Consider the following 25,094-nt stretch of genomic DNA (forward strand, 5'->3'; position numbering starts at 1 on the left):
GCCTGAATTTAACTGATAGGGTTTCACAGCTTTTACTGGGGAAAATGATTTGAGTTGTCACATGGTTTCTGGCCCTGGAGGACTTTAATCTCCTTAATTACAAAGAAATGAATTTCCTAAATAATTTGGAGTTACTTCACAGCTTTTAGTCAACCTCTGGCTTTTGGAAAATTAAAGGGGATGCCGGGGTCCACACCGCGGTATTACACATTCTCTCTGTACTGCAGCTTCCTTGTTTAAGTTTTTATTCAAAATGATGCTCATTTCCTTTCATTACTGATATAGGGATGTACTTCAGAAATTCACAAGTGATGCTTGTAATACTTGAACACAGTCACATTTTGGTGAACAAGTGACTTTGGAGATAGGAATAAGGAGAGGTACTATATTGTGGTTTGTAAAGTTAAAGGGCAGAAAAGGGCCCAAATCTGATCCAGTCTTATACACTGACTTTTAAGAATCCTTGCAAATGCATAAAATCCGTATGTTTCAGCTGCTTTCTCTAGTTATGGATGAGGTACCTACCGTGTGCAAGGCCAGCGTGGTGGAAAGATCTTAGATTCCACCACTTCCTGCAGTTTGTCCTCAGAGAGCAGACTTAACCTGTCTCAATTTTCTCTTCTGTCAAGGGAAGATAGTAATGTGGACTTGTGGTCCATACTAACCATGTGTCCTTGTGCAAGTTAACACAGGAAACTATGTGCCTAATATTTACTAAGTGCTTGCCAGGATGTGTGCCCCTCTTCTAATCACATTACATGTATGATCACACTTAATCTCCACGGTAGCAACATGAAGTTGGCATTATTATCTCCATTGTACAATTGAAGAAACTGAGGCAAAGAGAGGTTGATTAGTAACTTTCTGAATATCACCGGCTTGTAAGTGGCTAAAAATCAAATCATAAGTATAGGGAGAGATTCTGTTTTACTGGAGAGATCAGAAAATATTTGTGCCTCAGATATCTTTGAACTGAACCTTGAAGAGTAGTAGAATGTCAAGGTCGACTTGAGAAGGGAGATTCCATAGAAAGATGTTAGCACAAGGAAAAATGGGTATATGGAGAAGTGCATCACCTCCCTACTATAGCTGTGCTTCCTTTTCTTGGTTTGGTTCTCTATTTCAAGCTAACTTGTTTTTGCTCATGCTGATCCTTCTGCTGGAAACAACCATTCATTCATTCAACGTATATTTATTGAGAACCTGTTGGTCCTTTCCCTTATCATCCATTTGACAGAAGCATCATTCTTCAAGATGCCACAGAGTAGGGCTTATCCTCTGTGAAGCTTTATTGACTCTTCCAAGCAAAGATGGATTGTTCCTTTGTGCCTGGTATGCTAGTATTTATGCCTATTTTAGTTTTGGCCACATACATGTATTGCAGTCCCTTATGTGACTGATACCTGTGCTGGACTGAGCTTCTTTGAGGATAGGAATCAGGCTCTGACTGTGTACTGCTGGACAGCATGGTTACGCAGTAAATATCTGACACAAATATTCTTCCTGGCCCATAGTAGGTTGTTAGTAAATATTTGTTGGAATAAAATTATAAATACTATTAATAAAATTACTTATGCATGAGCAGGTTTTGTGACTCTGTCATCTTCCATGGAATGTTGTCCTTGGCTGAGGGGTTGAGAAGGGTGGTGGGGGCTGGTGGCATGGTGCAGATAGAGGGGGCAGAGGTAGCAGGAGAAGTTCTCATTTTCTACGTATGGTTTAGTGGACCCCATTCTATAAATAAAATTTTCTGTTTTCCTTAGTTGTAGCCTTAGATCCTGTAGCTCAAATACTTTCATTCAGAGCCAGTGTCTTTAAAAAAAAAAAATAGCTAGCTTATATGTACAAAACCAAAAGTCAAATACCTTTGGATAAGGTGGGAATTTCCCTATATTTAAGCCCTACTATAATTTTATGTGGTTTTTATATTAGACTTTCTAGTTTAAGATTAACTAAATTGTCACGATTAAAAGGTTTGAGTTGTTATTCTTTCTGAGCTGAAACTGGCATGTGAGGTCAGTCCTTTTAAATTAAACAGTTCTAGATATGTGAGATGAGCTAAGAATTGGCCGCATAATTTGAAGATTCATTTTGAGTAGCTTTTTCTTAATATTCTTTAAATGTGGATGACGGGTGAAATGTTTACTTTTAATGGAACTCTCAGATATAACTATCAGATAATGATAGATAGTCACTGGGAAAGACTGTTGACCTGACAAAGGGAATATCGTACATTAATTCAATTTAAATGAGATCCAGTGAGATAATGTATGTGAAGCAGTAGCTGAGGGTATAGTATATGGTAAATGCATAGTAAATACTTGCTGTAATTGAGGTGCTTCTGTTATCATTATTATCATTATTCTCTTCCTAGCACAGTGTCTGAATTTAATAGTACCTGGTACTGTGCAATGCATATTTATTAGAGAATGAATGAATGAAATGTGTGTCTGCCTGTTTCTTTTCTTTCTCTCCCCACATTAAATGCCTGTCTGCTCTTATAGCTGGAGGAAAAGCTGACATAAAAATTGGCTTGCTGGAAAGTTCTCAGCCCCATTTGTCACCTTACCCTTGGAGCCCAATTGTATGTCAACTCCATGTCCCCTGTGTTGCCTGCCAGTGAGGGACAGACCACAGGTCACTTCCCTATGATCTGCTTTATCTGCCAAGGCTCTGATCAAGCTCGGCTGATGGATGGGTGCCCTGTTGTTGGAAATGTCTCCATGGGGCTATTCAGGATATGTCTTTGCTGTATTTTCTGGGTGGCATCTAGTGCTTGAAAATAAGAAACATTAGAAAACAAAGACTTGGGTTTTGCCTCTCTTGAAAATCCAGACTTTAAAAGATCTATTTTGAGTTATCTATTTTGAGAAACAGTTTTGCAGATAAGCTTCTTATTCCCTTTGCTGTATAAACCCTGTCAATGGCTTCATGAAATCATATGAATGGCTTGTACACAAGGACCAAGATTTTCTTGTTTTTGTATGTTTGCCAGTTCATTTTTTTTTTTTTTGCTAATTTCTGTTTAATTTCATAAGGGTGATAATTCTAAATGTTCTCTTGCCTTGATTTACAGCACTCAAAAAGAGTGAATGAAATGTGCAGCTGGGGGTGTCATTTCTGAAGGGAGGAGTCTTTCTCTCGGAGAGGAGTCCTCAATGAGCCTGGCCGCGGCCCGGGATCTGTGTGAAGTGGACTAAGGATTAAGTAGGATGTCAACTGAGACAGAACTTCAAGTAGCTGTGAAAACCAGCGCCAAGAAAGACTCCAGAAAGAAAGGTAGGGCTGAATCTCTTCCCTCTCAACACCTACTTTTCTGTATAGGAATAAGTTTTTTAGATCTCTGGGATGTCAAGAAGTATCTTGATGAGTGCATGTATTTTTTTAATAGTTATTTGGTGGTTTTTTAAATACTCATAATATTTTAATGGCTCTCCATTATTCTCCAGGTAAAATCCAAAATTCTTCTCATAATATACAAAGCCCTTCTGGATATGCCTTCTACCCTCCCTCCAGCAACGTCTCTCCCTTCCAATTTACCCTCCAGGCCTATAGTCCCCAACCCTCGAGCCACAGACCAATATTGGTCACGGTCCATAGAAAAATTGTGTTCAATGAAACTTAGGAAATGGGGGGGGGGGGCGGGCGGCGGGAGGCAGCAGCGGGGAGGTGCACAGTGCACAGCAGGAGGTGAGTGGGTGGTGGCAAGCAGGTGAAGCTTCATCTATATTTACAGCTGCTCCCCATCACTTGCATCACCACCTGAGCTCCACCTCCCACCCCCCAATCTCCTGTCCCTGTCCATGGAAAAATTGTCTTCCATGAAACCGGTCCCTGGTGCCCAAAATGTTGGGAGCGGCTGCTCCAGGCGTTCTGCCTGTTGTAGTTCATCTTTGCATGTACCATTGGTTCTCAAACCCAGCAGCACCAGGAGCACCTGGAGGGCTTGCTGAAGCACAGATTGCTGAGCCCAGTCCCTGGAGTTTCTGATTCAGTATGTCTGGGCTGGGACGCTGGACTTTGCATTTATAACAAGTTCCCAGGTGTTGCTGATCCTACTGGTCTGGAGACCACACTTTGAGAACCACTGGACTATTAATCCTTCCTGAAATCCTTTTGTTCTTCACTTTTTTCTAGACTGACTCCTGCTACTCACCAGGTTTGAGTGTAGTAGAGCCTTTCCTTATTCTCAAATTGGGGTCACTATGTGACCTTGTTTGTTTCCTTAGCACTTTGTTAGCATTTCACTTTATTAAAAATGTCCTGTGTAAACTCCTTCAGAGCTGGCCATCTTGTTCACCTTCAAATTCTTAACACTTAGAAAGTGCTTGACAGAGACGGGACACAGAGATGTCTGGCGACGAAGACCGGCATGCACAGTGTGATAATGAAGTAATTCTGTGACTTTTCATTTTTTCTGAAGAATTTGGTCCCATAGCTTAGGACCATGCCTTTCATGGTTCTAAGTTCGTCCCCCTGTTGTGATTAAATATAAGCAACTTTTTACTCTGTGTGTGTATGTGTTCTGTGGTTTCGGTTCTTTCCCTTCCTTGTTTTCTCTGCTGCATGCAAGGAAATGAACAGAGCTCTCTTTCAGGTCTCGAAATCTGTCAATGTAGGATTGCAAACCAGGAAGCCCTTGGCTGCTCTGCAGAGGCAGAGATTTGCTGGAAACATCACTGTGCCTGCCCAGTTATGTTTTGTGATGGCATTTGTCTGACATCCTATATGAATCAAGGGATGTAAACATAATACATATGCAGCTCTTGGACAGCCAAAACCTCAGGAAGGACTATAAATTTTGCTTTTGTTTTTGATGTCTATTTGAAACACAAATATTTTGGAGGCAGTCTATTTTGTTCCCTAAAAATTAATGTAAACCTTGTTTTTTATGCATCATGGTCTAAGAATAGTAAAAGGAAAGCAAGTGGGTGAGAGAACAGGTCTTGGAAGAACTGTTCTATGGAAAAAGATTGTGGAGCCCAGTATGTATTAGAATTCAAATGCTTTTGTAGTGGAAACTGACAAGTTATATTTTTGCTTCAAATTTAACCTTTCCACCAAACTTGCGCTCTTGAATGCTTAAGGCATTGAAAAATGGTATCTTAGTGCGTATTTTTTCATTCTTAATTTTAACATGCAAAACAAGAAGCATTCAGAAGAGAGGATTCAGGTTTTCAGGACATTGCTTAGTTGGGGAATTGGGAAGGGGGTGTGAAGGTGACCCTTTTAGAGCCGCACTTCATGTCCTAAGAGGTTCTAAGATCAGCGTAATACGTATGTGAGAAGTGTCCTCTAGTAAGTCCGTGCTAATACCGTGGAGTCTTGGCAGGCAGAGCTGGGTTCAAATTCTGGATCTACCACCTGCTCACTGTGTGACCTTAGAAAGTTATTTAACCTTTCTGAGCCTCATTTTCCTCATCTGTAAAATGAAGACATGATAGTGTAAACCTGACAGGCTCATTATGGAGATCAATTGAAATAAGGCAAATAAAGTACTTAGCATATTACTTGGTGTGTATTAAGTGCTCCACAAAGCTTAGCTGTCTTCCTCTTCTTCTTTTCTTTCCCTTTCCCCTCCTCCTCCTTCTCTCCTTCCCTCTCCTCATCCCTTCTCTTCCCCTTTCTTCCTTGTCATCTTTCACCATTTCCCCCCTCTCCCTCTTTTCTTTTTCTCTTCTCCCATCATCCATCCTATTTTAATCAGCTAGAGCTGCCATAACACAATGCCATAGACCAGGTGGCTTAAACAATAGAAGCATATTTCTGAGAGATCTAGAGGCCCGAAGTCTAAGATCAAGGTGCCAGCCAGTTCAGTGAGGCATTTGTCTAACAGTCCAAACACAGTAAGGTGAAGACTCTCTTCCTGGCTTGTAGATGGTGGCTTTCTCACTGTGTCCTCACATGGTAGAGAAAGAGAATAAACTTTCTCTCTCCTTCCCTTATGTGGCTGCTAATCCCATCATAAGAGCCCCACCTTCATGATGTCACCTCACCCTGATTACCTCCCAGAGGTCCCATCTCCAAGACCATCACACTGGGGTTTCAACATGTGAATTTTGGTGGGAGAAAAATAATCAGTCCATAACACCCTCCTCTTCCTCCTCTCTCCTTCTCTTCCCCCTCCTCCTCTTCTTCTTTATCTTCATCATCATTATCGTGATTACATTGTTTTCTCTCATCCCATTTTATACCCAAGGGGTTCTTGGAAAGTATATAGCTAATTTATCCCAGAGCGATATTTTGCAATTGCTTGTAATTCTGCAACAGTGATAAACAGTCTTTATTCTCAGCATACTTGTCTGGACTAAGGTACCACGAAAGCATATACATTCCAGAGAGAGAGAAAGAATGTGCTAGCAACAGCACTAATTCATTTCTTGTTCTTCCATTTTGACTGTGGAATAATAAGTATTCTATTAAATCTTGTTAACTTGGCCAAAATAAATACAAGTTTAAAAGGAATAAACAATTTATATATTGATCTTGAATCTTGAGTATAATAATGTTTTTAAGCTCTTTTACTAATACTTTCTCCAACTCTGCTTAGCTTTCTATGGCAACAACATAAAACCTGCAAATAGGTTTCTGCCTTCCTGTGTAATCCTTAAATACTTGTTTCTTTTTCCTTTCTTATTGCATTGGCTGGATCTGTCAGTACGATATTTAGTGATAGTAGGTATTCTTGTCTTGTTCCTGAACTAATGGAAATGCTTCTAGATTACATTTAAATGTGACATTTAAGTTTTTACTAAAGATAATTTATTAATTCTACCCTTTATTATTTTCTAGAAGGTATTTTTTAATCCTGAGTTTGCATGTTGAATTTTACTGTATACTTTTTTGTATTTATTTCTATGATTTTATATATATATATATATATATATATATATATATATACTTATAATTTACATCATTGTGAATTTGACTGATAGATATTCTAATCGTCATATCTGGGGTAGACCTTACTTGGTCATAATGTATTATTTTCTACACCATGCTGTTTTTGATTTTTGAGGTTAAGGAATAGTTTTTGTATCTGTATTTATCAGCAACACTGGTGTGTCACTTTCTTTCCTTAGACAATCTTTGTGTCTAGTATTAGTTAAAATAATATCTTTATATAATGAATTTGGTGGAAAGGAAGCACTGAATAATATTAAGGCCTCTTTCTGGAAAAAAATTATCATTTTCCTTTTTAAGTAATTTCATTTAACTTTTTAAAGGCTGTATGTGCATATTACCAAAGTTAGAAAAGACAGAGTAATCATGCATAACCTCAAAACAGTAACTACTATTAACATTTTAAGTTACTTTTTTGAGACTGATTTTCCAGGATAGTATGTGACTGAAATCATATTCTTCAATTTGACCTCTTATTTTGTTATTTTACATTATATCATAAGTACACGTCCCATATTACGTAATAATATTGTAAAATGGAAGCATTTTTACCCCAGGCAAGATTTAGATGGTTCCTGGGGCAGATATTTTATTTCCTGAAAAAGAATACCTGACAACGTGGGTCATCTGTAGTAAGAAAGACAGGCATGGAGAAAGTTAAGAGGCTCTTGAAGAGTTTCTTAGAAATGTATCACCCTGGGTCTTTAACCCAGGCTGCTGCAAGCAAGCCAGATGGTTTCAAATACAAGTCACACAGGGGCATATTTCAGCACAAAATGAGTTTCTAGGCAGGCCCTGTATGAAACGTAACTGGAGTATTCACAATTCAAATAAGGGATGGATGTTGTGAAAAATAAAGTTGTTTGCTTCATTTTATTTTTATTGGATGGTGTCACTGCACATACAACTTGTCAAATGGTGCCTGTTCCCAGAGTGGAATTGGATGGAGGGCCAGAGGAAGAGAATGTGTATTTTCAGGTTCGTTACCTATCATCAAAGGAGGAGAATCAGTTGACACAATTCTTGTTATTTGTAACCCTCGTATGAGGGCACCCAGTGGCAGAGTGTGGTAGAGGAATGGGTCTCCTGATGAACAGACACAGATATTTCTAGGAGGCAGTGCCTGGGGTTTGCAGTCAGCACCATCTGGCAGCTTAGTGTAGTGGAAACAGTCCTGACTTTGGTGCCCAGCAGACCTGGTTTCAGTTCTTACTCTTTATCCGTTGTGTAATTAGAGAAATGTTATTTAGCCTCTTTGAACCTGGTTTCACTTACATTTAAAGGTGTGTGTGTGTGTGTGTGTGTGTTAATAGTACTTCCACTTGTCCTCAGAAGGGTAAGGGAGATATTATGGGTAACCAGCCCCCAGCTCAGGGTCCGCAACATGGTCTGGCTTAGTCAGTGTTAGTGTTTCTGTCCTTGTCCTTCTGAGATCGCAGTTGAGCGTTATCTCCTTATTTTCTAAAAACACCTGGAAATAGTTAAACCTATTTACTTTCCTTACATTTATGTTAGAGCTATACACCAGGATCATCAGTTAACAATAACAACAACAACAACAAGCTACCATATTATTTCCTACCAGGAGGATTTTGGCCCTGGGAATCCAGGCTGTCATAGATTCCAGGAGAAGGTGATGGTCACGCGGCAGGTGCCTCAGCTTTGGAGTCACAGCAAACCGAATTGAGCCCTGGCTCTGTACCTCAGCAGCCGTGCTAACTTTTGGAGAATTCTTAGAAAATTCTGGTCAATTTAGGTTAAGGAATGGTTTCAGTAATGCCATACTCGGGGATCCTGAGTGCATAGCTGGCCAGGTAGTCCCAGGAAATAACCTCTGCTAATGTCGGCTTACCGCTTAGGAGCTTTTAAAGTGCTGTCGTATTGATTATCTCATTGGATCCTCAGGACCCTGGGAGATTAATTTTTTAAGAAAAAATCTTTTCATCAGGCTTACTTATCATCGCTTCTGTCTGCTGCTGCTGTCCTGCGGGGAAGGCCGCGGAGGGTCAGTCGAGACACTGGACATTTGGGTTCATACCTCAAGCCCATCCTTCACTTTGGAGTTTCGGTTTCCTCAGTCACCAAATGGATGTAGAAATATTATCTGCTCAGCCAAATTTGAGACGTAGGAGAGGCATAATTAATTAGTTCATCAGTTCTTTTGTCCACAAACGTTTATCCAGCCCCAGCCACGAGCCCAGGCTGTGCTTGTGTTCTGAGGAAGAGAGAAACCCCTGGGAAGGAGATCCCGGCGCCAGCTGCTCTACGCTGTGGTCCAGGAACTGCTGGCTGAGGGGAGGCCCTTCGGATTTTCATACGGCTCATCCTCCCGTGAAAAATACGTTGTTCCTCTACTTTGCTGCTTTTATTCATCTCCAATCTATTACTGTTCATAAAACATGTAAATTTTACTTTATTCCAAGCTTATTTTTCTTAATTAAAATATTGCATATTTATCATCATGAGGAAAATTCTTATTAAACCGCTTTTTATTGCCTTCCTGACCAAAAGCAAGTGAATTTTTATCTTAATAAACACAAGGCACATAATACCCTGAAAATTCATATGCATTAAAATGTGAATACATTTTCTAGGAGTTGACGCCTATGAAAGGTTATAGGGAATTCATCATTTGGGGGCAGGCCAGAGCCTGGTCCTCACAGTTGAGATCTCAAGAGGAAGATGACCTGCCAGTGGTCACTCAGTTGCCCAGTGGCAGAGCCAGGGTCACAACCCGGGAATGACTCCTGGCTGGAGCTCCTTCAGCTCGATGGGTTCCAAACCTACTTACATTCTTAGGATTAACCACATTAACCTTCCTTATGACAAAGACTCCTGAAAAGAGCCCAGGCTTTAGAATTAGATGATCTTAAGTTTGAATCAAGGCTCAGCACATTTTCTCCTTGTCTATCTTGGGCCGGCTGCTTAATCTTTCTAAGCCTCATCTTCTTCATCTGTAAAATTGGGCTAACAGTAGTGCCTATCTGAGTGCATTGCAGTGAGGATTACATAACTTCACAAGTAAAAACAACTAGCACAGAACTCTATACACATCAAGATAAAGAAACATTCCCATTAAATTTACTTCCATATGTGCACATAAGTGTTGATCCATTAGTTCCAATTTAGTAGTGCGTGCATGTGTGTGGTGTTTTTTTTCCCATTCTTGTGATACTTCACTCAGAAGAATGGTCTCCAGTTCCATCCAGGTTTATTCCAAAAGATATCAGTTCACCACTTTTTTATGGCTGAGTAGTACTCCATGATATACATATGCCACATTTTATTAATCCCTAATATTCTGAAATTTTTAAAAAAACCTTTCCCTACCCCTGTGGCCCCCAACTCCCACCACCCCTAGAGGCAGCACTTCTTTTAGTGGTATAGGGCATTCAGAGAGGAAGAAGGGCCTTTTTCTCTAGAAGTATCGGGGATAGTGAGAAAAAGGAAGCATCTGTCTTCAAATGGATGCTGTTCCAAGAATAAGAGCATGAACAGGAAATACAAAGCAACATGGACCATGTTGTCAAACTACAAACATTTATGAGTAGCCATCATTTATGCTTCCTGCATGCTAACCTTTTTAGATAAATTGTCCCTAAAGAGCCCAACTCTTACATTATGCCATTGAATATGTAAGAAAATAATGTTCAGAAAGGTCAAGAGACTTGCCCCAGGTCATGTGGCTTGTCTGTGTGAGTTGTCATATACTAGACTAGGTCTGCCCGACACTAAAGTCTTTCTACTCTCTTCCCTGAATGCATGCTGTGGCTTTGCCCTGTGGCTTGAGGCTGGAGTGTTGGAGGATGTGAAGAAATTACAGGGGTGTCGCTCTTTTTTGGGATGGCCATAGGAACTGATTAGCCACACCATGTAAATTGACGATGCCACTTGTCTTGGCAGGGTTTTCAGTCTTGGTGATCTAATCGTTCTCTACAAACTCTGTGATTTGCAGGCTTTCAAAATTCAAAATCAAGGATTTAATTATAAGAAAACATAAATTTCTCTGAGGTTGATTGGTAAAGCTCTTGGGCTGAAGAGTTTGGAGAGAGGGAGTAATTTTGGGGGGCCAGTAAGTTCAGTTCTTTATGGGATGTATGGATCATACCACGTGCTGCATTGGAAAGAGACTTTTGTGTTCTCTGTGGTCACAGGGCCTTGAATTTATGGCAGGACACTTCACTCAGGGTGGTCATTCCATGAAGACAAACTTGTTTCAAGTTTAATTGATGACTTGGTTCAGGACCTCATTCTAACCGGTTCCCTTGTTGGATCAGGCTTTCTGCAAATCTGTCTTCCCACTTCCTTTTCTCCTCGCGCTTGTTCAGTACTCCCACTCTCATACTCTGTAGGACGACACATCAAGCCATCAAGCCCTTTGAAACATGGCCCGTTCTCCTCCTGCTTTTGTGTCCCTTTACCTCCTTGTACTCTGAGCCGCTAAGCTTCAGTTCCCAGGACACATACCTTTGTGACTTTTGTGCCAACCAGTCTTTCCACCTGGATCATCTCTCACCTCTTTGCTTGCTATTCCTGGCCATCCTTCCATGCTCAGAGACCACTGGATTGGGCCATGATTCTTAACATTCTGAGCTTCCTAGCATCCTCATTTAATTCATCACTGATCATCAATCTCGTGACCTTCTGCATACCTTTCAAATCCATTCACGGTTTCTCTCCTCACTATCCCCACCTGAAAGTAGTCCAGGCTGCCCTCAGCTCTCATCTGGGTTATCCTAGCAACCTCCTAAATGGCTTGAGGTTTCCATCACTATCCACCTCCAAGCGGTCCTTGGCACTGCTCACTGACATGGAGATTTGATCAGGAGCGTCCTCCTGCCCCAGCATAAAGTCCACAGTGCTGATCATGGCTTCAGAGAGGCTCTGTCTGGGCTGACCCCTTCATATTTTCCCAGGAACACCCCTTTCCACTTTTCCTAATCATATTCCACTTGGTGGCTCAGCTCAATTAATTTCAGTTCCCTGACCCTACCACATTGTTTTTCATATTTGGAGTTGTGCACATGCTTTTTCTTCTCCCAGGAGTACATTTTTCTTTATCCCTTTCAAAGCTAACTCCATGTATCCTTTAGTTTCAAGTTAGATATCGTTTGCTTCTAAAATAGTTTAGTGACCCATTGCAACCCACTCACGTGCCCCCCAGTTGTGGGTCATGATTGCCCTGTGGGTTCTCAAGCTCCTCATGTTTTCTCCATCTTAATCTATTATTTTAATTGTCATTTTACTGCTCTTTATTGCTCACTAGGCTGGAAGATCTGTAAGAGCAGGGACTGTTTTGTTAGCCACTTTACTTCTGCCACTAAGCACCTTGTTGAAAGATAAAGATGTGCGACAATATATGTTGAATAAATAAGTGAGTGAATGAATGAACTTATGGCTAAGAAAACCTCACCTGACTCCCCTGGATTTTGGGGGAGTCCTATAGCACCCTGTACCTAAATCATCACACTTACCACATATTTTTCTATAATTTTTTGCTTATTTCTATGTTTCTTTAGCTATGAGTTCCTAGCATAGTAGTTGGCACATGGTAGATACCCGGTAAACGTTTGTTGAATTAATTATCATAAACTGTCAGGGAGAATGATTTGCACAAGGAGAAAGAAAGTTAAAAAGAAAACCCTATCTCCCCTAAGAGCTGGCTCTTGAGAATCTTATTATGTGGTGTTCAAAATTCCTACAATTCAGAGAGCTACTTCTCCTTTTGTGATGTGTGTCCAATCATGTCTGGTGCTGTAATTTAGCGTGATGTGGGCCATATTGGTAGTAAGAGCTATAAGATTTGCCATATTAGTTCATCCCACTGCTTCATTAAGCTCAGTGTGCTGCCTCTGGCAGTGGCTGGGCCTGAATTTTGATGTTTGGAAGAATAAAGCCCTTCACATTATCCCTCCAAGTCCTTGATGTCCCTGTGAGTCAGGTTAAGTATACGTTTTTTTCTTGGAGAGCCTTTGTCTTTACAGATAATCAGTAAATGACCCAGAGCATATGGTTTAACTGTCAGCATGAGTTTGCTAAGCAAATGGTGTTCCAGGATGTGCTGGGATGTCAGCAGTCCCCTCCTATTATGGCACACATAGTATGGTCAGAGTACATATGTTGCAAGGCTGAGTGTTTCTGCATAGTCCACCAAGAGAACATGCATAGATCAAAGGCAGAGGAGAGGTGGGAGTGCAGGTGAAGGAGGAACCAATGTCTGTTGTTTATGTGCCTATGTGTCAATGTTTTCTCATTTAAGCCTGAAAACAGCCTTTAATCAAGTATTCCCATTTTACATAAGAGGCAGAGGAAGCTCAGAGAGGTCAAAAGCATGCCCAAGCTCACACAACTTGTAAGTAAAGGGACCCATTTTCACATAGATTCTCTGACCTCAGAGCCTGTCCACATGCTTTACATTGGACTAAACTGCTCCCTGTGGAATGATGTGTCCTCTTACCAAATACCTAGTCATGCTTGCACTGAAAGACATCTTCCTGCAGATTCCAGTAGTAGCACTGTAAGGTTGAGATGGCCTCAGCAAGAGAAAGGAATGATGGCAGAATGCGTTGTGTAGTTAGAACGGGAATTAAAAAGGCAGGGGAAGTCCTAGCACTTCACTTCTCTCTCATCTGTGGCCTGCAGAAGGTTGCTACTCAGAAGGCTCCACATGATTGAGAAAGGTACATTTCCCTTCTAAGGAGGGGGTCGGTTACTCTACATTTTCCAAATATGAAAAGGTAAAGCTACGTGAACTTGAAGGATTTTGACTGCATGTGAGTCAAAACGCACAGTCGGCCCTTTGTATCTGCAGGTTTCACATCTGCAGATTCAACCAGTTGCAGATCCTGCAGGGGACTGACTGCACGTATTTTCCTTCCACGGTTTATCCATTCATCCATCAGCAGACATTTGGGTTGCTTCTACCTCTTGGCTATTGTGAATAATGCCGCTATGAACATGGGTATACAAATATCTCTTAGAGACCCTGCTTTCAGTTCTTTTGGATATACAGTTGGCCCTCCATATCTGAGATTCTGCATTTGTGGATTCAGCCAACCATGGATTGAAAATATTTGAGAAAAAAATAAATAAGAATAAAAATGATATAGTATAACAGCTCTCATATAGTATTTATAATGCATTAGGAATTATAAGTAATCTAGAGATGGTTTGAAGTGTATAGGAGGATGTGTGTAGGTGATATGCCAATACTATAGCATTTTATGTAAGGGACTTGAGCATCCTCAGGTTTGACTGCCTGTGGGGATCCTGAAACCAATCACAGGTGGATATAGAGGGCCTACTATATAATATTACACTAAAGGAAAGCATCATTTCTAGATATTAATTTGGAATAAACACTCTAAAAGAGCAGACCAGGAAATTTTGCAAATTCCCCCAATATTTGAATATTATATTGTCAACCCAATTCACCTTCCAGTGGGCATTCCCAAACCAGAAATAATAATAATGATGCCAGTGATGAAAGTAGCTAATATCTGTCAGCAGTTACAAAATATCAGGCAACGTAGTCAAACCTTTACATGTGTTGACCCAGGACATCCTTTTGAGGTAGCTGCTTTTTAAGAATCTCAAGTTTACAAATGATGAATGTAAGAATTTGGAGAGACGAGACAAAGCCTGTGCTGTAAGCCAGAACCTATGTTCTGAATGGCCTTGCGGTTCTGTCTCACTAATCAATACAGCAAGTGTGTGTGTGCCTTATATGCACCTGGCACATTCTGAGCGCATCACCCTGCTCAGCCCTCCTTGAGCATGCACGAGTTTGTTTCCACTCTCCTGTGAACCTGGAAGAAGTCCCCCCCTCTCTTTTCTGCCTCTCGGGGTCCAGCTGATCCTCTGAGACACGGCTCAGATGATAATGCCATAAAGCTCTTCCTTAGCATTTCTCTCCTTCCAGGGAATTAAGCCTGCCTTCCCTTGTGATTCTCAGTTTACTGGTTTCACTCCAAATGAAGCTCTTATTTCTTTCTTCTATAAATTAGGATTCCACTTTATACCCGTTTGTTCCTTTCTACCTTGTGTGTTGAGATGAGACTTGATAGCAGAGACTATGTCTTTTGATTCATATTATATCCTCTTAAAGCTGGGAGGAAGAAAATTAAAGTGTTACCAGTGGGGAAAGTGGGAAATGATATTAATTTTGTGACTCCTAAATCCCAGGCAAAGAATACAATACCTTTTAAAATCTTTACAAAGAGAATTATGAGTTTGATAATACTCCCATTTTACAGATGGGGGAACATACTCAGATGCGTTAAGGTCACTCATCATGTAAATGGAATAACAGAAATTTTAAACTCAGGTCTAAATGATCCAAAGCACAGATCTTTCCACTACACCATGCTGTTTCCCAACAGTGCCCATCAGATAAAACCTCAGTGAAAGCTCAATTCTTAGGAATCTTGTTCCTGTTGCAAACGGGTAGCTACAGATGCAGTTTACCTTTAGAAAGGATTTCTATGTCATCACTGCAGATTCACATCCCTTAAATTTGGGACCACCATCACTTGAATATTTCAACCTTCCCTGGCTGGTGATACTGCTCTGGGGAGAACTTGCATTCTAATTGTTAAACCAGAGGCAAGAAAAGCTATGCAGGAACTTGCATTGGAAGAAGCCCAGCAGATGATGAATAGCAGACCTGAATCTTATCATGTATTTCAGGATGATGTACGGGACTGTTGGAAACTGCCTTTGACAAATGTGCACGGGAAGGGGAATTATCTCCAACAATGAAAAATGTTCTTATTATGTGATCCTAAAAAAGATCAGGACCCCTATCATTGGGAAAATGATCATCCCCGTATCCCTTATTAACAGCGATACAGAAGCGTGTGCTAAAGACATTGGATGTCGTACTGAAGCAATGATGGATAGTCACGAGAGCTAAAGTCAGGTTGGACTTAGGAAAGGTAGCTCGATGCTTGATAGCAGGTGGGAAATGTGTGACTCACGAAGATCTCTTCTAGCCCTTGTTTCATGAGGCCCTGAAAAGACTTGTTTCTGCTATCTTAGGCAGTACCCAGTGACTTTTGGTCAGGTTGAGGCTATGATTAAATAGTAGAAGGTATGTGATATTTAAGTTTGCAGGAAATAAAACCATTTCCCTATGGAGAAGAAGACTAATACACCAGACATTTTAAGTATTTACTCTCATTTCATTTTCACACGCATATATTGAAACCTAGATTCATAGAGATTCACTGTCTTGCACATAGCTAGAAACTAGCGAAGTTAGGATTTGAACCTGAGCAATCTGATTTCAAAATCTATGTTTTGTTTACCGTAGCAGCTTTTCATGACTAATCACCTAGCTGGAGTTCAAATAGGGGAAAATGAAACAACTGATTGTGTGTGTGAAGGTACCCATTGCAGCCTTAGGCACATACTAGGTGTTTAAGAGATGCTCGTTGAATCGTGAATTGTCAACATGTTGATTTTATTAAGGGCTATATGATGATTACAGGGTTTTTGTATTATGCATAGGGCCAGGTACATAGTATGTGCTTATGAAGTATTTGTTGAACAATAGAACGGCCTATATTAGATAGGTAATTCTTTGACCTTTGGCCTACGTTTTCCTAGAATCTGTAATTTATAGTCCATTAGTTTTTCTTTGATGTTTTGAAATAATGATTGTAGTGATTTCTCCTCCTCCTCTGCTCTCAAAGTTATAGATTGCAAATAGATTTTGTGTAATTTGCCAATGCTGGTCGATTTTAATGGCTGCCTTGAGCACTCTGTAGAGGATTCTGAAATTGTGTCCTGGCCTTGAGTGAGAGCAGTTAACGCTTAGGTATATATTTTTTCCAATCTTTTTTTTTCCTGCACATAACTATGTGTATACAAGCATGTAAACATATGCAATCTAGTCTGATCCTACTGTTTTCATTCTGCATTACGTTTTCACTAAACCTCAGAATTGAAGATATGCCCATATCTTAAACTTTCTGCAGTCATCATTTTTAAAAATGCTAAGTGATCTAATTTTCTTTAGCTTTTTCTCACAAAACCTCTCTCCCAACCCTTCTGTCATTGTTGCCATTTTCACTGGTGCATTTTCAAATTTGCCAAGTCTTGCTTAAGATGTGTTTTACAGAACTGCTTTTAGTAGCCAATGGTTCATTTCTGTTTTCATCCTTGAACGGATGCAGTGTTTATCTTCTGTATTTTGTGGCCAGGGGAAGATGCTAACACTTTCTCCTGCAGCGAGAAGAAACTGAGATCTAGGGGTAGACTCCCCTTTGTGGGTGTGTCACCACTGGTGACCGCTGCTCTAGTAAAGCACTGAGATTAAGATCTGCCAGTAGATGGCTGTGAGTGTGGGTGTTTTTGTTTTGTTTTGTTTTGTTTTTCCAGTTTAAATCTTTTAACCTCAGCTTATCAGCTCTAATATGTTGTCCCGGTGTCTTGATTTTTTAGTTCATCTGTTTTAATGTGATGAAATGCAGAGCTTAGTTTTGTCCCCTCGCAATGACTTTAGGGGTTTTTTAGCTGATAACCTACCCTTCATCTGCTAAGGATCCGAATTTTAAACAGCCAAAAATACATTTTCCTGGTATCTATCATCAAGTGATTAGTGCAACTATTTAGTTCTGGTCGTCTTTCCTATTCTTGGTAGATTTATTTTCTCTTCTTAGAATTCTACTGCTGCCCTCTCTGTCTGGGAGACTGGAGATGTCATTTAAACATTGCTTATTAGGATTCCATTATTTGTCTCTCCTATACAGTCAGCTAAATCAAAAAGTCAGACAGTGTTTTTAAATTGCAAATTTAAATGACAATTTATAGACCAGGTCTACTGGAAATTTTTTGTCCTTGGCATACATCATTGCTTGTGAGTATATAGTTTTATATTCTCTCTCTCTCTCTCTCTTTTTCTTTATCTTCTTGAGAGCACAGTGCACATATCCATCAGAAGGATTAGAACTGCTTGCAATCAAACAAAAAATGCAGTAAAGGTCTTGAAAGGAAATGAAGACAAACACCTATCCTACACCTTACTTACATATTAGTCTCTTTCTCCTCCTCACCCTCCCTTGCCTCTTAAAGAGGAAAATCCCTTTTTTTAAGTGTTTAAGCCCATGGTTTAGATTCAGAAAAAATAAACTTTCACTAATGGTACCTATGCCAGATGACCTTATCTCAGTTAATCTATGTGAAAAAACAATAAAAGTAGACTACTATCATGATGGCTAATATGTATTGAGTACTTAGAGTGCACTTGACACTGTTCTATGTGTTTTTGTCCCATGTCATTTAAGGTAATAATCATCTTGATTTCTGAAAGAGGAAACTGAAATTCGTGGGAAGCCCAAAGCCAAGCAAGTGATGAAGCTCCGGCCTCTGACTTAGAACAGTGTCCACTGCTCTAGCCTCTATTTTATTTTCAGTGAGAGAATTTGGGGCCTATTTAGTATCTCTGTTTTATAAGAATGACAAGTTGAAAAGTCTTTTCACTATGCCTTGCTGGGTTTTAATTTTTAGCAGATTGGGTTAGAAGAGGTAGCTTTAAACCTTGAAATCATCTTCTTTTATCGGTCCATTTTCTCTGAGATCAGAGTAGATTGGCAAAGCATTATGATCTTCCATTTCAAAGTTGAAGGATTATCCATCTCGATGGGTGAAATCATCTCTAAAATCCTTCTGAAGCCGGCTGCAGAGGTTGGTACATTTCAGAAAATGCCTGTGGTACCCAGTTACATCAGGGGTGAACATTAATAGTGTAGAGTTTGCATCTGGGAGGCCTGTCTTTCATGGGTGGTCCCACTGCAGGCCCCGAGGCAGACTTTTCCGTTTCCAACAGGAGCTTGAGGGTCTTCTGTTCAGTCTCTACTCACCTGGCTCCGATGTCAACAGTAGATGGTGCAATCACGGGCTGGTGAGATTCCCACCAGACACAGGAGGTGAGGACTGGGGGAATAAGAAGACTTTCTCATGCCTGTGAGAAAACACGGGGAGGGAGTGGGGTGCAGCTAGGGAAGCCATCAGACCACAGTGCAGGTTTGACCCAGTGAAAAGAGAGGGAAGGAAGGGAGTTTGGGTGGAAGCATCTTAGACTTCAGTGCTGTCCTAAAAAAACTTCAGCGAAGCTGTTGAGAAGTTCTTGAGCCAATGTCGCTCATCAGAGGAGTCCCCTGTCTCCTGGGAAGGGGCCTGGGACTCCCGCCCTGCTGCATCACTGGCTGGGAATGGCCTGTGGGAAACACAGGGCAGATGTGGGAGGTGGGTGTCTGGATGCAGCAGACCAGGGGGGGCACTTGGTCAGTTTCACTCCTGCACTGGGAGCTTGGCCAGGTGCATTCTCATGGCCCCCACATCACAACAAACCGATACTCCAAATTCCTAAATATCACAAGGTGCCATGAGACATCCCCTCTAACTTCCTCAGCTTGCTACCATCGGATGCACACTGGCAATTCAGATTCCCCTCCTCATGCCAGCTCATGCCACACAGGCAAAGGTGGGCAAATTTGGGGTGCAGGGTGGTACAAATAGAAGTCGGGGGCCCACATTCTCTGGCCAGTTAGTCCAGTAATTTCCAGAACATTTTGACCTTTCATAGTCTGCAAGAGCTTAAAAGGGGACAGCAGGCAGCTATTGTGTTCACAGCCCAAGAAGGAAGAAGCCCTGGTGTTCTTCCCACAGCTCTCTCCTTAGCACGAGCAAAAGGAGTGTGCGTGTCCCGCCACTGCCCTCCCCCATGCCAGGAAGGCTGGGGGTCATGATTCCCGAACATCTTTCTGGTGGCCAGTGTACATAGGGACCTTATTTAAATGCACTCTGTTGAAGTCATAATAACTAACGTAGCATATAGCCTAGCGATTGCATTACTGCTTTCAGAATTGCAAGTTGATCAGTCACAGCTCTGCCATTTATTTATTAAGCTGTGACCTTGGGCAGCTTGTAAGTCCTCAAATCCTCCATTTGCTAACATATAAAATGGGAGTGATAGGACCCATCTTTCAGAGAGAGAACTGAGCCAGATGAAATCGTATATGTAAGCGCCTCTGCACAGGGTTTGGCATACATACAGTGAAATACTAGTTTACTGCTGTTGTTTCCATGAGAAAACCAAAGCCTGTGCCAGTGTCTGAGTCTTGAGACCCTAAGGTTTGTGAGAGCCTGTGTACATGCGTCCATCCTGCCTGGCTCTATGCTGGAGGTGCCAGTGGCGAGAGACGCCCCTGCAGCTTTCCTGTCTCCTAGGAGGTGACAGCTCGGCCCTGTGGGTCATCAAGCACGCTGTGCTACTGTAGGGCTCTCTGCTCAGCCTCACACTGGCCTCCTCTGGAATCATGCAGTTGCTTGGAATAGAGCCCACTTAGGACAGAAGCAATCTGGAAAGCCGGGCACACAGAGAGCTGGAGCCCGACCCTAGAACACCAGACACTGACACATCTCCCTCCGTTAGTGTCTCCGGAGCTGTTTCTCTTTGCTTTTCTCCAGGCACCTGCATCATGCTGCTTCCTCTGTGTAGTCAGACTTGCCTTTGTCACTGTGCTCATGGCCAGCTTTCCTGGCCTCCTGCATTCAAGATCCCAGTTGAGGCCGAGTCACAGGGTCCCAATTCCAGATTCCAGAGAGGAATGAATTTCTGTAAAGCTCAGCTCGGCTCTGATGGTGGCCACCTGTAGTCCTATAGTCTGTTCAGGAGTTAGGGACATACGATGTGGCAGTAGTTATTACAGCCCCCCTGTAGATGATTGGTGGTGGGGCAGGGGGATAGTATGCAAAGTAGTGAGGCATGAACTGAACAGGCATAACTACCAAAAATATTCAGCCTAGATGTCACTTCTTCCAGGAAGCCTTCCTGGACCCTGCCAAACACACAGTTAGGCCTTCCCCTGGGTGACTCGGCTTCTGGGCCCTGGCCTCTGATACAGTGGCTTCCACAGGATGCTGTACTTTCCTTATCCCTGCATTTGTCTCCTCCAGACTGTGCACGCCTATAGCCCAATGCCTACCACAAAGTAGATGCTCAGTAAATATTTACAGAAGTGTGGTCAGGGAGAGGTTAGTCACACTGCGCAGTGAGAAGTACTTCCCAGTGGCAACATGAAACAGTGATCCTGCCAAACGCCAGTTGTTTCCCTCCCTGCAAAGTGCAGTAAACATTGGCGAGGACAGAGGTGGAGTTCCGACACAGCTTTTCATGTACAATCATGTTCCTGTCTTTGATCCCAACCTCCTCTGGGTTTTGAATCTTAAAGAGCCTGCTGCAGCTACCTACTTAATAGCCATCCGGCACCCCGTGCATTAATGCCAATTAGCTTGGGAAAGATGAAAACTTCAGGGACTTAATGAGCTGAGTTGGCACCTGTTCACTCAGCACTTCAGCCCACATCTTTTGAGCTGCTTAAACCCACTGGATGGTGTCAGGTTTAACTTTGCTGGGGAAAGGCTTACGGAGGCATTTTTGCTTTAGCTTTTTCCAACTTTCAGTTTACTTTGTGTGACTGACGTAAAGATTTTGGAGGGAAAGTCTTGCGAAGCCTGAGCTCACACCATACGCACACTCCCTCACCCACTCCACACCCTGCCTGTTAGGGCTGATGGTCTGAGTCATGGTGATGGCTCAGGTGTGACGTTTCCAACAGGCCTGAGTCCGAATGCTAGACTCCCCACGTAGGAGCCGTGTGAGGGGGCCAAGCGGTGCCTGCACTAATAGGCACTCAATGAGTATCGGTGGGGGAGGCTCCCCCAGCACACGGCAGTGTCACAGATGAGGCTTCCACTCCACGAGGACGCTGCTGTGCTCATTCCGGTGCCACCAGCACCTGCACTGGTGCCTGGCACCTAGTAGGTGCCCAGTAAATATTTATTGAATGAATGAATGAATGAATGAATGAACAAATGTTGAGTAGCAATTAAGGGCTCTAGCAGGAGAGAGCCCTGCATTTGAATCTTGTTTCGGCCATTTCTGCATGTGGCGAATGTGGGCAACTGACTTCATCTCTCTCACACTCTGCTTTCTCATCTGTGATAGGAAGACCGACGCCTCTCGTGGTGTTGGGAGTAACTATAAAGCACTTAGCATGGTGTCTGCCACATAGTAAGTGCTATTCTTAGTAACTTTTATTATTATGGAGTAACTTTAAATAAATTGCTCGATACCCACATCTCAGTCTCTTTGTTTACAAAGTGAAAATACTGGTGTCTGCTCTGCGGGGTTCTTAGGAGGAATGGTGCAGGATGGTATACGGGGCATTTGAATATCTAGCATGGGCCTCAGGGCTCAGTAAACAGTGGGTGATGTCACCTCTGTTGGTAGATGACTTGGAGGGCTCAGGCAGTAACCCCCATGTGCAGGAGAGGCGTGCAGGAGGAAGGGGGCGGGTGCGGAAAGGGGTTTGTGTGTAGCTCTGGTGTGTAGCGGAGGCTCCCGTGGGCAGGCATTCCATGCTGGGCTTTGCTTTGCCTTTCCCCCTGAAAGAAGTCTCGCTTTTTAAAAGGGCTCCTGGGCTGTATTATCAGACTTTCACCTAGCAAGCTGTTCTTTTCAGCAGATATACTTTTATAATTCTCATGACCAAACACCACTCCTTTTTTGCCAAAACCCCTTAAGCCTTTGATCTTGTCTCAGTCACAAGAAATGATTGTCTGCTACCTCTTGCCATACATGATTTAGAAGGGATTACCAGGCAGCAACCTCAGTCCCTCTCTAACCTTTCTCTCCCCACCTGCCAGTCACTCCCTACTGCGAAACCTTCCTCATGTCTCTGGTCTCTGGAAAATACCCTTGGAGAGAGAAGAGCTAAGCAAGGAATTAAGGGTAGCGGGGGTGGAGCAAAGAGCATCTCAGGAGGAGAGGCTGAAGGGAGTGTTCTGGAAGGAGTGGATGGGGGATGAATCTAGGTATCTTATATTGTTAAAGAAAATCTGTCTGTGGGTTCAAGGCAAGCAGAAGCACCATGGACATGTCTACATAGGGCCTCATGGTGAACAAAGCGCTGCCACCGCCTGTGCCATCCTGCCTGCCCCTCATGTCCGTCCGTGAGCAGCCAGGCTGCAGAGCGCACTTACAAAACAGGCACAGGGTATGTTTGGCCTGTTGAGACGGCAGGGTGAGCATATGGCATCTTTATGACTGGATCCTGAGTTCTGATTGGGCAGAGTTCTTCTCTCAGCAAGTGCGAGGGCTAGGAAGCAAGACAGGTCTGGGATGCTGGTCACTCCGATTCATTCTCCACCTGTGCAAGGCAGGGCATTCTGTGTATCCCGGGGAGTGAGACTCAAACTCCACTTCTCTGTGCTCTCCTGCCGAGCTTGGGGATTGGGGCTAGGCTCCACCAGTGGGAGGCGCTAGTGGGAGATTGCAGGGTGGTGCAAAGGCAGAGTCTGGAGACTTCTGGTTGCCACTCTGACAGTAGCTGTGTCTCCTCCTGCAGATGGCTCTCTCTCTGTCTCCCTGCAGTAATGCCACAATAGCTCTAGCCGCCTCCCAACTTCCCCATCTCCTGGACTCTGGTCACAGCACCTCCTCCTTTTGTTGGTATAATCCCAGGGCTGCTAGCAGCTTCCTGCTCTTGCTAATCCCTGGGTCACTTCCTTGTCCCCTGGCTTTTCAGCTTTTCCAACACCATTGCAAAAGTTTCTCGTGTTAAATTCCCCCTGTCAATAGCTGTCAAGGGCTCCTTTTGCCTGACTGGCCCTTGATGGGTCATCTCTGTTTGAAATATAACCTTGGACAAGCTACTTTACCTATAGAGTCTTTTATTCACCCATAAAATCAGGATTCTAGTAGTAGAGATTAAATATGTATGGATAACAGAGGGCTTGGCACATAGTAGGTGTTTAATGAATGACAGCTGTTATTTTATTACAAGTCATGTAGGAAGATAGTAAGGGCCTCTCAAGGAAGGAACCTGGTCTTTTTATTTCTCAACTCCTAGCAGGATGTCACATGATTAATAAAGTAAATAAACTTGATAAATAAAATATATGTCACTGGAACTGGTTGGGTGAATTGAGAGATTCTGGCAGCATCTTTCCAAGACTTCTAAAGGAGGATTCCAAAGAGTTTTCTGGATTTTCTAGTGCCATTATATCAACATTTCCATGCTGGAAGCCCATTTTAAATGTTAATTGCCATAAGGTTAACAGACAGGAAATACCACAGCAACCTTTAGAAGGTACTTACTGCAGTAGCATCATCAGTTTTTTTGTTTTTTGTTTTTCCTGTCACTATTATTCTTCCTCTTCCCCCGAGTAGTTGTTCAAAGCTGAATCCTGTGGCAGTTCTCAATGATTGTGGCTACACCCTGGGTGCACACGGGCTGTCCGCTGCACCAGAACTCTTGCAGGAGTGGCCAGATGTTCCTTGCTGTGGGGTAGGAAATTGTAAGGTTTCATTAGTCACACTTGCTAAAAGCATAAAACCTCTGGTGGGCTTGTCGAACATGGAGAAATCTCTACATGTAAATATTTATAGATTAGGAATCAAATATTAAATATTTACTTCAGCTTCCTGGAATTATAAATGATTTAATAAACCCGATGGGGAGTTGGAGTGGCTTTGGTTTAGAACCGACTCTTATGTTTAATTATTTCCTCAACCCCCGATCTCTAGCACAAGGGAGCTTGGGACGCACGCGGAAAACACAGAGCTCAGCTGTTAAGCTGGGGTTTGGTTCATTCTTCTGATTTTCCCTCCTGTGTTGTGTTGTATGTGTTTGGGAGTGGGTGTTCTTCCAATCCTGTAAGAATAAAAACCACACCCGTCAGTGCTGTGGTTCTCAGCCCCACGGTGGGAGTATGAGCACTTGAAGCATCTGTGAAAACAAAACACAGGTGTCCCCAGACTCAGTAAGTGGGCCTCCCCAGAGGTAGGACCTGGACATCTGCACGTCAGAAGCTCAGACTGCAAAGGCTGGAGGTGTCTCTCTGCAGAGGCTGTTGATGGGAGGGATCGTGCCACCACAGAGAGCACAAAGTCTGTGGAAGAAGATGGGTCCAGATCTGCATCTCATCTCTGCTGGAGAATTGCTGCGTACCTTAGAGAAAACTCTCCCTCTCTCAACTTTAGCTTTCTTATGTTTATGACAGAGATTGGAAGTATCTCTCTGTATTGGTTTCCTGAGGGTGCTGTAACAAATTGTCATAAACTTAGTGGCTTAAAACAGAAATTCAGCCAGACATGGTCGTGCATGCCTATAGTCCTAGCT

The 25,094-nt window shown here is 42.5% G+C and overlaps 1 protein-coding gene across 8 annotated transcripts in view; it reads left to right on the top strand.

Annotated features, from left to right (window-relative positions):
• The window catches only part of DAB1 (DAB adaptor protein 1), a 394,543-nt gene that overhangs the window by 124,689 nt on the left and 244,760 nt on the right, over window positions 1–25,094 (top strand). For 6 of the 8 annotated variants that reach the window (XM_045546433.1, XM_045546434.1, XM_045546435.1 and 3 more), the window contains exon 2: window positions 3,077–3,279. In XM_045546433.1, coding sequence (XP_045402389.1) covers window positions 3,213–3,279 — 67 coding nt within the window. In that variant the 5' untranslated portion in view covers window positions 3,077–3,212. Of the gene's footprint in view, window positions 1–3,076; window positions 3,280–25,094 lie in introns of those variants that run through there. The other 2 variants (XM_045546436.1, XM_045546438.1) reach the window with 1 other exon arrangement.

Source organism: Lemur catta, chromosome 3 (genome assembly GCF_020740605.2).
Source record: "Lemur catta isolate mLemCat1 chromosome 3, mLemCat1.pri, whole genome shotgun sequence".
NCBI lineage: Eukaryota > Metazoa > Chordata > Mammalia > Primates > Lemuridae > Lemur > Lemur catta.